The 14,794-nt window shown below is 47.5% G+C and overlaps 1 protein-coding gene across 1 annotated transcript in view; it reads right to left on the bottom strand.

The window, feature by feature from the left end:
- Positions 1-14,794, bottom strand: part of LOC140387320 (probable phospholipid-transporting ATPase IM) — a 277,940-nt gene that overhangs the window by 23,276 nt on the left and 239,870 nt on the right. Inside the window, exons 5-6 of the mRNA XM_072470248.1 lie at positions 2,187-2,300; positions 15-113 (exon numbers count right to left, since the gene is read on the bottom strand). Coding sequence (XP_072326349.1) covers positions 15-113; positions 2,187-2,300 — 213 coding nt within the window. The remainder of the gene's footprint in view (positions 1-14; positions 114-2,186; positions 2,301-14,794) is intronic.

The following is a 14,794-nucleotide window of genomic DNA, read 5'->3' as shown; positions in this document are numbered from 1 at the left end:
CATTAAGTACTTACAAAATCATCTGTAGCATCTTTGACGGCGGTGATGGTTAATACCAACACTAAAGGCACTATGGTGGTAAACCAGGACAGTGAGGAGATGTGTGGAATGAGCTGGAAAAAATTCAACGAGAATCGAGATTACAAATTCACAAGTGCATAGTTCTGAAATTTAGCTTAATATACGCCTGGTGTTGCAGTAATCTCTTACAAAACAAATCAATGACCCTCCAAGGTTTGAGTTAAGCAATGTAATTACCAACAGACGTTTAAAGTATTAAAAAAACATTAAATTGTCCAGTAATCTGAATGAAGTGACTGCTTTAACAGGAGTAAAGTGTAACTCTTTTTACAATTTATACTTTGCTTAGCAGTACATTTTTACTACAAGTTGCCCCGCAGGAACATTATTATGCTGAATACAAAATGTTAACAAACTGTTGTTAAATAGGCTCACACGAGCATAAACATTAGTGTGGACCAGTTAGAATAAGACCACTCAGCACCTGTGCTGTCCATTCCATATAAACACAGTTCATTTCTGATCATTCACAGGCTTTCTGTGGTCATAAAATCAGATTGTTACTAATTTGAACTGACTTCAAACTAACAGGACAAATCCGCAACTTTAGCACACAAAAAGTAACTACAAACAGAAGGGAAACTTGAAACTGGTGAAATAAAAATTGAACTAAATAAAATAGTACGTGTAAACATTTAGGACGGGATTTATCTAAATGGGAACAAAGTCCTATCGTGAGCATGTTTAGCTGCTGTCGCTCGCAGCACCGAGAAACACAATGCCATAAAAAGGCACTCGTGCTAGATAAGAGTCCGCAGCTGGGAATGTGTGGGCGAGGCTGCCCATAGCCCCATTTTGTGCACTGAGGAGCTCCGCTCGCCGGAACTCTGCAGTGTAGCAAGAGGTTGAGTCCCCAAAGCGACCCCTGATTCCCCCCCCCCACCCCCTCAGCCCAGGATTCCCCCCCCCCCCATATCCCCCGCCAACACTTGCACAGGGCACTCGATTGCCAGTACCAACCAAAATGCTCTATTAACCCAAATTTCCCCAACCCCTGCAATTTCCAAATATTTTTGAAAGCGAGCTGGAAACCCACATAGCTTGCCGAAGGGTGAAAGCAGCAGTTACCACTGAAACTGAAGGTCAGAAACAGGTTTAGCTGAAAATGTTCGACCTTGCTCGCCCGCGGCTGTGATTCTCCGGTGCCGCTGAACGTGAATGGAGTTTTGGCTGGAATGCCAAATTCTCCGTTCTGACTTGCAGAGGGGCAGCAATGGACGGGTTCAGAGAATACCGCCCAAAGAGTCAAATGGCAGATTTCCAAAACCCCAATGTCAGAAACCTACCATTTTGTGAAAATCTCTCATCCCTGCGCTCACTACAATAATACAACATATACGTTACATTAGTAAGCGAGCTGACACACATGGGTTGGGGGAGGGTTCATGCCCCCCACGACACGTTTCGCAGCGGCATTATTTTCGGGTCCCGTCGCTGTCAACGCCATTGTATGCGCCCCTCGCCACCAGGAAACCTTCGGCAGGGTTTCACCATTGGCGGGACCAGAAGATTGCGCCGGCAGGGACGGCCATAAAATTCCAACCATATACTTTTTGTGCCATTTGCACTTACAATTTTGCTAAATATATTTCCTCCCCGAAATAGGTGCAATAGTAATAAAAATGCATCTGTATCGCTTGTCTGCGTCTTGTGGCTCTCGAATGTCTGAAGACTATCGTATGCGGCTCTAAGGTTCAGAGTGTGTGGCCACCTCTGCACTTTACGATCTGGTGAAGGACTCACTAATCACTACCGATACGGAGGTACTCACTTCGCAAGTGGCGGTGGACTTGCTAATTTCTTAAATCAGATTTTAAATGGTGCTATTTGTCAAGTTCAGTCTGACACGCAATGCGTTATAGGAGTTACTTAAACATACAAAAAAACCCTGATAAATCAGTGCGATTGATGCTAACAGCAGCTAAGGGCTGGCTTCATGAGATGAAATGAATCACGTCTAATATTTAATAAAAGTGTCATGTTGAATTCTTAATTGTCAAAGAAATGTTAGTTAAGCTGTGGGCTATATATATGTAACTACAGTCACGTGATACCAATTACACATGTGCCCCACTTGTGTTCTTTTGAATATTAGGATCACTAACCTGTAAGAGCAACAGGAACAGAAAATACGCGTTGGCAACTCGCTGGAACTGCTCAAACAGGTTAATAGGTAGAAATGTGACAACGTTGTACTTTGAGGTTTTGATACGGTTATTCTGAAAGAGCATAAAAGTACATTTATTCCAGAGATTCAAACATGATTAACAACTACTGTTGAATTTTCTGATTAACATTGAATTGTAAACCGAAGGCAAGTTACTGGCAATAAGCATGCTTTCATTCACTGTGTGACCACAGGCCATTTAAAACAATATAAAAAATATATAAATGGCACTCGCTGCTTCAGCTTTTAAAACCAATTTTTGATAGCTTTTCTCAAGATGCTTCTCATAGACATTTCGCTTCAGACTTCTTGCATCCACAGTTTTCAGTGCCTCTGAGGAGGTTTATCTTAACTTGTTCTTGCGATGTGAGCATCGCTGGCAAGGCCAGCATTTATTGCCCATCCCTAATAGCAGTTGAACTGAGGAGCTTGTCAGGCTATTTCAGAAGACAATTAACGGGAATCACAGAATTGTTTCGGTGCAGTAGGAGGCCATTTGGCCCATCATCTCAGTACCAGCTCGCCAAATGAAGAGTTAAGAGTCAATGACTGTGGGTCTGGACTTACAAATAAGCCAGCCAGGGTTAAGATGGTACAATCTCTTTCCCGCCCGCTCCACCGAAATACATGATTGAACCAAATGAGTTCTATGGTCGGCATTACTGAAACCAGCTTTTTAATCCAACTTTACATTTTTTTTTCTTTTATTTTATATTTAAAGTACCCAATTCATTTTTTTTACAATTAAGGGGCAATTTAGCGTGGCCAATCCACCTACCTTTCATATCTTTGGGATGTGGGGGTGAGACCCACACAGATATTGGGTCAGCTGTATTAATTAATTCAATTTAAATTCCCCCAGCTTTCAAGGTGGGATTAGAATTTGTATCCCCACAGCCTTAGTCTGGGTCTCTGGACCAGTAAATCGTAATGAGTTCAGTCCAAAAAAATGTCCAATTAAGGGGCAATTTAGCGTGGCCAATCCACCTACTCTGCACAGCTTTGGGTTGTGGGGGTGAGACCCACGCAGACACGGGGAGAATGTGCAAACTCCACACGGCCCAGATAGGGTTCTTGCAATGACTTAGACCAGGTCTTTGAGATTGGCTAATCGGAATACGAATTCCCTGATTAGTGGCCCAATCAGGGAACCTTTTCTTTGTATATAACAGGGAGTGTCAGATCCTCTGCTCTCCCAGTGCAGACAGCAAGCTGAGTGTGCATGGTTGTACTGCTATTGGTTTTGTTAATACAAGGGATTCTGCCAAAGGGACGTCTGCTTCCGTGGATTTGTTACAGTACTCTTTCAGCGGGTCAGTGCAGACTTGATGGGCCGAATGGCCTCCTTCTGCACTGTAGAAATTCTATTGTTCTATGGTTCGAACTAATGTGACATATTTTAGTCATGTGGGTCAAACTTTCGCAAAACAGGACATTGCAAAAGGCCAAATTTTAACTGTACTTATAATTACCACCGCAGTTAGGGAGGCGATGGCGTAGCAGCAAAGCCACTGGGCTCGTCCAGGTTAATGCTCTGAGGGCAGGGGTTCAAATCTCACCACAACAGCTGGCGGAATTTAAATTCAATTGATAAAAATCTGGAACTTTAAAAGCTAGTCTCAGCTAGTCTCAACGGTGGCCATGAAAAGATGTTCAGTTGTCGTAAAAACCCATCTGGTTCACAAATGTCCTTAAAGGAAGGAAATCTGCCGTTCCTGTCTTATCTGGCCTTTCTCCAAACCCACAAAACTGTGTTTGACTCGTAGCTGCTCTCTGAAATGGCCTGGCAAGCCACTCAGTCGTATGCAACTGCTCAAAAAGCTAGTTCACCTTCTCAAGGCCAATTAACGATGACCTAGCCAGAGTTCCCACATCCCATGAAGGAATACTTTGTGTTTAGAAAGTTATAAGCATTTATAGACATGACTTATTTTAGCATTTGTCAATATTTCATAGCCAGGGACATTTGAATAATCAAGATGCACCAACGTTAAGCAAATCAAACTGAAATAGGCTGCCTAATGGCTGTACAGTGAAGATCGAGGGCGCGATTCTCCAAAATGGAAATTAAGTGTTCGCGCCGTCGTGAACGCCGTCGCATTTCACGACGGCGTGAACAGGGCCCGGGTGCAACCTATTCTGGCCCCCACAGGGGGTCAGCACGGCGCTGGAGCGGTTTGCGCCATTTCAGCATCCTTACACGCCGCCAAATGGCCGCCGTGCCAACCCGCGCATGCGCAGTTGGACCGTGCCACCCTGCACATGCGCGGGGAACCACTTACGCGCGACGGCCCCTCGCCAACATGGCGCCGGTGTTCTGGGGCCGTCCGCGGAAAGAGGTAGGCCCGGGGGGGGGGGGGGAGGCCGGGCAACCGATCGGTGGGCCCCGATCGCGGGCCAGATCCCATCAGATGCCCCCCACCCCCGGTGAAGGAGCCACCCTCCCACCCCACAGGCTGCCCCCCAGCGTTCCCGCAGAGTTCCCGCCGGCAGCGACCAGGGGTGGACGGGGCCGGCGGGAACCTGTTGTGTCGTAGCGGCCGCTCGGCCCATCTGGGCCGGAGAATAGCGGGGGCCTGTGTGAAGCGCCTCGATTGCCCTCTCGGCGGATTCTCCGACGTGCGCGGCGCATTCTCCGACGTGCGTGGCGCAGACCACGGTGAAGCCGTTCCCGCCGGTTGGGAGAATGGCGGGGCGGCGTCTGACCGGCTTCGCGCGGGGGAAAATGGCGCAAACATCAATTCTCCGGTACGGCGCGGCATGGGAGAATCGCGCCCAGAATTCTGCAAACAGAGACTGAACTTCTGTATACGAGTGTTTTTCATCTAATAACATTGTTCTACTTCATTTCATGTAAACAAGTTCAAATTTCAACTTTCCAACAGTTGGGGATAAAAAAAATGTGGTTCAGGAATGAGTCCACCAAGTTGAGTAAACTGTACCAGAAATGCTTGGCTAGTTTAAAGTTTAGCTGGGATTAAACTAGATTCCAATGCAGTGGTTCCCAACCATTGTGTCAGCCGCGACACACTGGTGCGCCGTGAAGACATCCGCCCCCATCCCCCGCAAAAAAAGATTCAAAATTTGTGTAAATAAACTAAAACTAACCATCTTCTTCAGCTCTGTGATTGGCATCTCCAAGACCCAATGAATCTTGGGCGTCCCGCATTTGCGCCGGCTGGGAAAGAGCGTGTGGTTTATATTTTCTATGTTGGTAGTCCCACGCGCTTGAGCAACGGGACTTGGAGCTGAAGGCAAAGGTCCCCGTGCGCCTACGCAAAAAAGGAAAGCCTAGAAAGGCGGAAAACACGGAGAGAGGCAAGAGAGACAGGAAGAGATAAAGAAAAACAGGAGAGAGGACAAGGTGCAGTTAAAAACAAAGTTTCCAGTAAGGGAAGAAGACAGAAAATAGGAGGTGTGCTTCAAAATCAGACATGGTTTACAGAAACAGTGCCACCTTCCCCAACCACCCCTCCGTTGATTTTCCTGTCCTTACTTGTCTCTCTCATGCCTCCCCTGTCCCCCTCCTCCCCACCCACAGCTGACAGCTTAATTTTTCTCAAATAAGTCGATGAACGGCTGCCACCTCCGAGCAAACCCCTGCAACGAACCCTCAAGGCAAATTTAATTTTCTCAAGCCTGCCCGAATGAAATACTTGCCCAACCCATCCTTTCCTCAGCCTACTCTGGTCCCACACCTTCAGGCGAGTGCCCTGTAGCATGGTCACATCTGCCTTCAATCGCTTTAAGTGTGCGAACACACAGGCCTTCTTGGCGAGCCCATTCAATCTTCGCACTTTCCACGTGACCAGTTTGGTTCCCCCCCCACTGCCGATCAACCATAGCCCCTCTTGGGCCAGTCTCCGGCCCTTGTCCCACACCTCCCCAGGCCCACCCTCGGCACCCACCGTTATCGATCCTCCTCCCGTCACAGTTTAAAAGCCCTTGCCCTCTCAGAAATACTTCCCCCCACCCCCCAAATCCCCCACCAACAATCCCTGCCCCCCCATCCCCCAACTGACCTTCCACTCACCCCCCCATTGCGCTTCCATGAACTAGCCCGTCCAACTCGCCTGGCAGCCCCCGCCCATGGCGCCCAGCATCCTACCCCCCCCACTGATTCCACTCCCCCCCCGCTCGAACATTAGTGCAAACAAGCAAAAACAACTCCTCTCCAAGCCCATACAAAGAGACCAACCCCCATCCACTAACAAATAACAAAGAGCAAACCTGAAGCCGGAACAAAAATGGCCCCAACCACAAGGTAACAGCAGCATCACAGCATCTCCACTAGAGTTTAAAGTCCGCCTTCTCCTGCCAGTCCATTGTCTTTAACAAATTCTACCGCCTCCTCCGCCGAACCAAAGTATAATTCCCGGTCTTCGTAGATCACCCACAGATGTGCAAGGTACAGTAGCCCAAACCTCACCCCTTCTTGCAGAGGGCTGCCTTGGCTCTCCTCTTGGCCAGTTCTGCACCCAGGTCCTGGTACACTCGGATTTCACTGCCCTCCCAGGTGCGGTGCCTCGTCTGCCTGGCACAACTCATTATTCGCTCCTTGCCCAGGAACCGGTGCAACCGCACCACCATCACCCTCGACGGCTCGTTCCCCTGAAGCTTCCTCATTAGCGCCCTGTGCGTCAATCCACTTCCAAAGGCCGTGCCACCCTCTCCTGGCAGCTGCTCCAGCATCCACCCCACTTACACGCCAGCATCGGCTCCTTCACTCCTCTCTGGCAGGCCCACGATCCTTGGCCAGGATTCTTCAAAACGGCGGCTAAGTGTTGACGCCGGCGTAAACGCCGAAGTATTTCACGCCTCCGTCAACGGGCCTTTTGGCCCAGCTATTCCGTGGCCCACACAATGGTGGCCTCGTTCAACGGCCCCAGACCAGCGCCGCGGTGATCGCGCGCACGCGCAACTGCCGCCGATTATCCGGTCGGCAGAGGTTCGTGCCCCGGTGCCAGACCCAATCGTGGATCTGACGCCCCATTCTCCACCCCTGCGCCTAGCGCGATTTCGGTGCGGAGGCTCGGAGAATCCCGGCCTATATGTTCTGCCTGCATGACCCGTTCTCCAGGTCTTCTACCTTCTCCTGGAGCCGCCTCTGCTGGTCCCTCACCAGCCCCATTTCCGCTGCCATTGAGGCGTACTGCTCTCCGTGTTCCCCCATCCCCTCCTCCATCTTCTGGATCGCCTGACCCTGGGCCGGCAGCTTCGTTTCCACGCGGTCGACCACCGCCTTGATCGAATCCGCCACCAGGCCCAGGTCCTCCAGACTCTCCTTACGTTGCTGGGTGAACTTCTCGTCCAGGAAGCTCACCAGCTGGTCCGTCGACCACTGAGCAGGCAGGGTCGCTCCCTGCCCCTCTGCCATCTCCCCGTGGGTCGCAGGCCCCGCACCAGCTCTAACAGACTGATGCCCTCTTTTCCGACCGTTTCTGGCCGTCGGCTCCATACACCAGAGGGCCAATCTCTTCCACTCACTCTCCTGCACCTTTTTTCCGTGTCACATCCACCTGTTAAACGGGGAAAAGGTCCGAAAAAACCGCCACGAGCGGGAGCCTCCAAATGTGCGACCACTCACTCCATGGCCGCCACCAGAAGTCTCAGACCGTTTGACTCCTTGATAGTCAAGAATCTTTCTAAACCACCGCATGAACTCTCAATGGTGGCTGCTCACACCTGCTGAGCTTTGCTATGAGGAAATTAGTAGTTAGAGGGGGGGCCTTTGAGGGGTGTGTGGGGTGGGGTGTGTGTTATGTCAAGTACCTTCCAGTATTTTTCTGGAAAGAATCAATGGTGTGACAAAAACAAACAGAGGATAACAAAGTGAGAAATAAGGAAAGAGAGGATCAAATATGAAGGTAGACTAGCCAGTAACATTAGGAATGATAGTAAAAGTTTCTTTAAATACATTAAAAACAAACGGGAGGCAAAAGTTGACATTGGGCTGCTCCAAAATGACGCTGGTAATCTAGTGATGTGAGACAAGGAAATAGCTGAGGAACTGAATAAGTACTTTGCGTCAGTCTTCACAGTAGAAGACATGAGTAATATCCCAACAATTCCGGAGAGTCAGGGGGCAGAGTTGAATATGGTAGCCATCACAAAGGAGAAAGTGCTAGAGAAACTAAGAGGTCTAAAAATTGATAAATCCCCAGGCCCAGATGGGCTACATCCTAGAGTTCTAAAGGAGATAGCTGAAGAAATAGTGGAGGCGTTAGTTGTGATCTTTCAAAAGTCACTGGAGTCAGGGAAAGTCCCAGAGGATTGGAAAATCGCTGTTGTAACCCCCCTGTTCAAGAAGGGAACAAGGAAAAAGATGGAAAATTATAGGCCAATTAGCCTAACCTCGGTTGTTGGCAAGATTCTAGAATCCATTGTTAAGAATGAAATTTCTAAATTCTTGGAAGTGCAGGGTCGGATTAGGACAAGTCAGCATGGATTTAGTAAGGGGAGGTCGTGCCTGACAAACCTGTTAGAGTTCTTTGAAGAGATAACAAATAGGTTAGACCAAGGAGAGCCAATGGATGTTATCTATCTTGACTTCCAAAAGGCCTTTGATAAGGTGCCTCACGGGAGACTGCTGAGTAAAATAAGGGCCCATGGTATTCGAGGCAAGGTACTAACATGGATTGATGATTGGCTGTCAGGCAGAAGGCAGAGAGTTGGGATAAAAGGTTCTTTTTCGGAATGGCAACCGGTGACGAGTGGTGTCCCGCAGGGTTCAGTGTTGGGGCCACAGCTGTTCTCTTTATATATTAACGATCTAGATGACGGGACTGGGGGCATTCTGGCTAAGTTTGCCGATGATACAAAGATAGGTGGAGGGGCAGGTAGTATGGAGGAGGTGGGGAGGCTGCAGAAAGATTTAGACAGTTTAGGAGAGTGGTCCAAGAAATGGCTGATGAAATTCAACGTGGGCAAGTGCGAGGTCTTGCACTTTGGAAAAAAGAATAGAGGCGTGGACTATTTTCTAAACGGTGACAAAATTCATAATGCTGAAGTGCAAAGGGACTTGGGAGTCCTAGTCCAGGATTCTCTAAAGGTAAACTTGCAGGTTGAGTCCGTAATTAAGAAAGCAAATGCAATGTTGTCATTCATCTCAAGAGGCTTGGAATATAAAAGCAGGGATGTACTTCTGAAGCTTTATAAAGCACTAGTTAGGCCCCATTTAGAATACTGTGAGCAATTTTGGGCCCCACACCTCAGGAAGGACATACTGGCGCTGGAGCGGGTCCAGCGGAGATTCACACGGATGATCCCAGGAATGGTAGGCCTAACATACGATGAACGTCTGAGGATCCTGAGATTATATTCATTGGAGTTTAGGAGGTTGAGGGGAGATCTAATAGAAACTTACAAGATAATGAATGGCTTAGATAGGGTGGATGTAGGGAAGTTGTTTCCATTAGCAGGGGAGACTAGGACCCGGGGGCACAGCCTTAGAATAAAAGGGAGTCACTTTAGAACAGAGATGAGGAGAAATTTCTTCAGCCAGAGAGTGGTGGGTCTGTGGAATTCATTGCCACAGAGGGCGGTGGAGGCCGGGACGTTGAGAGTCTTTAAGACTGAAGTTGATAAATTCTTGATTTCTCGAGGAATTAAGGGCTATGGAGAGAGAGCGGGTAAATGGAGTTGAAATCAGCCATGATTGAATGGTGGAGTGGACTCGATGGGCTGAATGGCCTTACTTCCACTCCTATGTCTTATGGTCTTATTACTCCTGTTCATTTATCCATAATCTGTTTAAACCATGTTAAAGTGTCTTCCAAAATGAAATCATATTAGAAGTAGACCAAGGTACCAGTAACAAAACCAAGGCCCTGGCCAAGGTACAAATTGTAAAAGGAAGTCACACTCCAGGCCATGGAGAAGGGGCTAAGTTACTGAACCCAAGTAGAATGTACTTTCCTTGTTTTGGCAAGTGCGACCAGTTTGAATACTGAATTTGATTCCACCCCCAACTAAAAACAGAAAGTAATCATTTTTAAAACTATATATAATTATTGCATGTTCAATTAATACAACCACCAATTATGTGTCTGGGTGTTGGCCACACAAGAATCACGTTTACTGCAATGGACAAGAGAATATATAAACAATCCCCACCCCACCCCAGGTATATGGGGCAGGATTCTCTGTCCCGCCACACCCGCTTTTTGGTGCGCCGTGCCCCGCCGGCAGCGGGATCCTCCGTCCCAACAGCTGGCCAATGGGGTTTCCCATTGTGGGCACCCCCACGTCGTCGGGAAACCCGCGGGCGTGAGTGCGCTGCCGGTGAAGCGGAGGATCCCACCGACGGAGAATCCCGCTAATATTGTCCATTATTCAGAACACGGCAAATTTCAAATACTTTTTGTTGCAATGACATAAACATTAATTCTTGACCAGCTGAAAGATTAAGCAAAATACCCAACTGTCAAAGCAGATTGCTCCATACTTGCATAGGAAAAACGTTTAGCCCAGTTGGCTGGACAGCTGGTTCGTGATGCAGAGCAAGGCCAATAGCATGGGTTCAATTCCCGTACCGGCTGAGGTTATTGATGAAGGCTCTGCCTTCTCAACCTTGCCCCTTGCCTGAGGTCTGGTGACCCTCAAAGGGGAGAGCAGCCTATGGTCCTCTGGAACTGTGGCATAAACAACATGGCAGTGTGCTGCAATATTAAAATGTTTCAAGAGGTCAAATATGGCCAGTAAATATAACCACTGATGCACAAATGTCCACCAGATGGAGTCGGAGCATTTTTAAAGACATTTTTGAAGTTATGCCTTTAAAATAATAATAATAATCTTTATTGTTGTCACAAGTTGTCTTACATTAACACTGCAATGAAGTTACAGTGAAAATCCCCTACTGTTCGGGTACACCGAGGGAGAATTCAGAATGTCCAATTCACCAAGCACATCTTTCGGGACCTGTGGGAGGAAACCGGAGCACCCGGATGAAACCCACGCAGACACGGGGTGAACGTGCAGACTCCGCACAGACAGTGACTCAAGCCGGGAATCGAACCTGGAACCCTGGAGCGGCGAAGCAACAGTGCTATCCACTGTGCTACCGGAAAAACGGATCTGTGCCCAATATTTCAAATGGACATACACTTGGGAAGTAGACAATATATGGGAATGTACATCGCCATCGAATGCAAGCCTAGCTGATACAGGTTGTGGAAGTCAGGTTAGAACTTCTGACCCTTCTGCCGCTGGGTGGCTTATTCTAAATTTGTTTTTATCGGACATAAATTATCTTCCTTGGAGTAAGTATCAGAACTTATAAATAACTACAGAGCCTGCCACCAGAGAATTTACTGTTGATGAGAACACCCCAGATTGCAGTCAAGTGAAAAACCACAGCAGCGTAGAATATAATATGTATATTGCTCTGAGTTAAGAAAAAAAAGCAAAATCATGAATCTATTAGACGGGCAAGTAATATTTTCTGAGATAAATTCTTCTCGTGGCTAAAGGCGCACTCTGGGTCATCCCTCATCTTGTACCAATGGAACAGATGGCTGCAGATTCAGCTGAGTGCCGTCCGTCACTATCGAGTGAGCTAGGAGCCAGGGACCTCTGCTGCTGGGTCAGTGACGCGGTGTTGCTTCTTTATGTGTGTCCCTTTATTTTGTCCACCTGGTTCTGGGGTGGGTTGATACCAATTGCATCAATATTAGCTGCAGTATCCCAGAGCAGCTGGCATGATTTGAAACGCTTTTTGTGTGTGTGTGGATTTTTCAGCTCTTCTGGAATGGAAAGGCCAGTTTTGCTCACAAGCTCTCCCATCTCACAGCATGATGGTGCCGCAGTGAATGGCAGGCAGGGCAATGAGGTACTGCACCAGGAGCCACTCAGTTAGACTGGGCTCGAGCTTCTCTGACACTGCTCTTAATGCTCGATGGTTCGGTGCATGAACACCATCTTTGTTTCCTGGTGGCTGAAGAAGTCTGAGGCAGAGTAACATTCTCCTGCACAGTAAACCAAGGCCTCTGATGTGATGCAAAATGCTGCATATATAACTCCAGTAATCTGGTTTTGGTTCCGTCAACCAACTGCAATTAGTTAACTTCAAGATAAACACATTCAAGCTGATTTATACTTTTATCTATTTTCAACTTGAACTTATTGGGCTATGGTCAACATTTCCCAAGGGCTCTGCTACCTGAAGGTCCACGGAAACAGCCCTGGATGCATTCGAAAGCCCCTTCCCATTATCCCAGTCCATCATTGGAAAGTTGAGACTCCAGCATAATAACACCTTCTGCATCTTTATCAATCCCTCGTACTCCTTTTTCCATCCCTTACTTCTGAGAACCCCATAGCCAGGCATATTTAGTTCACAGTGGCAACTCAGCTGAAAGCAAGTTTCTATCAAGACACCATCACATCCTTCAATTCTATATGATTGAATCTAGCTCCCTGACTTTATTTAAAATATTTTTCACATTGGTGTGTGATCACTGTAATCCTGATGTATTTGTGTGCCTCAGGGCCATTTTCCCTTCTATTTTTTTCCCCTTTTCTTCCTTCAGTTTCTTTCCTCTTACTATTTTGGAATGCTTTTCCAATTTTCTATACTTATAATAATCTTTATTGTCACAAGTAGGCTTCCATTAACACTGCAATGAAGTCACTGTGAAAAGCCCCAAGTCGGCACATTCCGGCTCCTGTTCCGAACACAGAGGGAGAATTTAGAATGTCCAATTCACCTAACAGCACGTCTTTCGGGACTTGCGGGAGGAAACCGGGGAGGAAACCCACGCAGACACGGGGAGAATGTGTAGACTCTGCACAGACAGTGACCCAAGCCGGGAATCAAACCTGGGACCCTGGCGCTGTGGAGCAACAGTGCTAACCACTGTGCTGCCATGTTGTCCTAAAACAGTTCGTTCAGTTCAATATTCTCAAATAATAATATGGAAGCGCCCAACGTGTGGCTCAAACCCACGACCCTGGGATTAAGAGTCCCATGCTCTACCGACTGAGCAACTTGGCTTATACGGAATTCTCCTATCTGAGACAAAGGCCGGGATTTTCCAGCCCTGCCGTGGTGGGATCCATTGTAGGGATGTAGTGAGGCAGCCTAAACTCCATTGACCTTTGGCGGGACAGGATGATTCCGACAGCAGGTGGGCGGCAAAATCTCGCCCTAAGTCTGGTGGGAGGATGGAGCGTTTATCACTTGGAAGCTGGCAGGAAAATAGGCCATATCTCCAAACCCCGACCTCATTAATTAGGCAGCCAGGTGTCTAATTAATTAACATTTTATTCAGTGACAGGGCAGAGCTGGATGGTGGCCGGTCTTCTTTCCTATCCGAGTACCATATTGAAAAGACACCCAACATCACTGGCTCACTGCTGAAGAAAGAAGATGGTTCTCTTGAAAATGAAGATGGAGCTCATGGAACATTCTGAGGCTGGAAGATGGACATCCTCCAGCTCCACCTATAGATGCTCCCCCCAACCCATTGCCGTGATGTTCTGAGATCCAGGATTTCAAGCAACCACATTCCCAAACTCTGCAGGCAGCCCCAGGGATTGTAAAGTGGAGCCAATCCCATTATTGAGCTTTTCCTGCTCTAGAATTCGTAAGAAATCTGAAGTTCTCCCTTCTACATTTTACATACAGGTTATATGGGGGATGTGTTTGATCTCACTATCCCACCCAAATGTTTTAGGGACCAGTACCAGCAGTGATCCTGAGATTACAACCTCGAGGTCCTGCTTTCTAAGCACCTGAATCCTTCAAACTCCCTTGACAAGAACCTCTAGCTTTTCTTCCCAATGTTATTGACTCTGAAGTGAAACAGGAGTTTGGGCTGCTCGTCCATTCTTCACGGAATCTTCTTCATCGTTATGGAACTCATCCCACCACATGGGAAGCAAAAAAACTATTTGGGACCAGCAGTTGTATTTGCAGTAAAAGGCTATTGATCCTGATCTGAGTTCTTGTGATTTTCCACACCGCATTTCATGGTGTAACATTACCCCAATTAGGATGAATAAATCCCTAATTGCAGCCAGTTTTATCCAGTGGATTCAATATGAAGTTGGGAACACAAACTGATTTCATCTCAAATCCTCTCCGTTGGATGGAAGCTTTTGCCCCTTTAGTCTTGCTTGGATTTCAACAAAGGTGAAAGGATAACAAATAGCCCATTGTGCCGCTCTTCTTGTGTCTGGAGAGGCGTAAGGAAATGGCTCATTCTTCATATTAACGTTTAGCTTTACCCTGTTAGGGACGTTTCAGTTAGGGCCAATTTCAGTGACATTTGCAGTAAAATGAAAGGCAAAGACAGGGCAGCAGTGCTGGCTGGCCATGGCTTATTCTTGAGAGCCAGCACAGATCGCTCAGCAATCAGATAACTATGGATATGTTTTGTCCACCAAGTCAAGTAGCTGTGGCATGAGATCATAACTCCTCCCCGGATAGTGGTACAACATGCATGTCGAGACCCTTTTCTCCCTTTGGCAGCCTCGAGTGGAATGTCTTGACTGACAGTTCAGTCAAGGTGACAACTTGAGAAGCATTGCTCGTTAAAAGTT

This window comes from Scyliorhinus torazame, chromosome 12, assembly GCF_047496885.1.
Source record: "Scyliorhinus torazame isolate Kashiwa2021f chromosome 12, sScyTor2.1, whole genome shotgun sequence".
In the NCBI taxonomy this organism is placed as follows: domain Eukaryota; kingdom Metazoa; phylum Chordata; class Chondrichthyes; order Carcharhiniformes; family Scyliorhinidae; genus Scyliorhinus; species Scyliorhinus torazame.
Note: the sequence above shows the minus strand (reverse complement) of the source record. Positions and strands in the feature narration are given on the sequence as shown.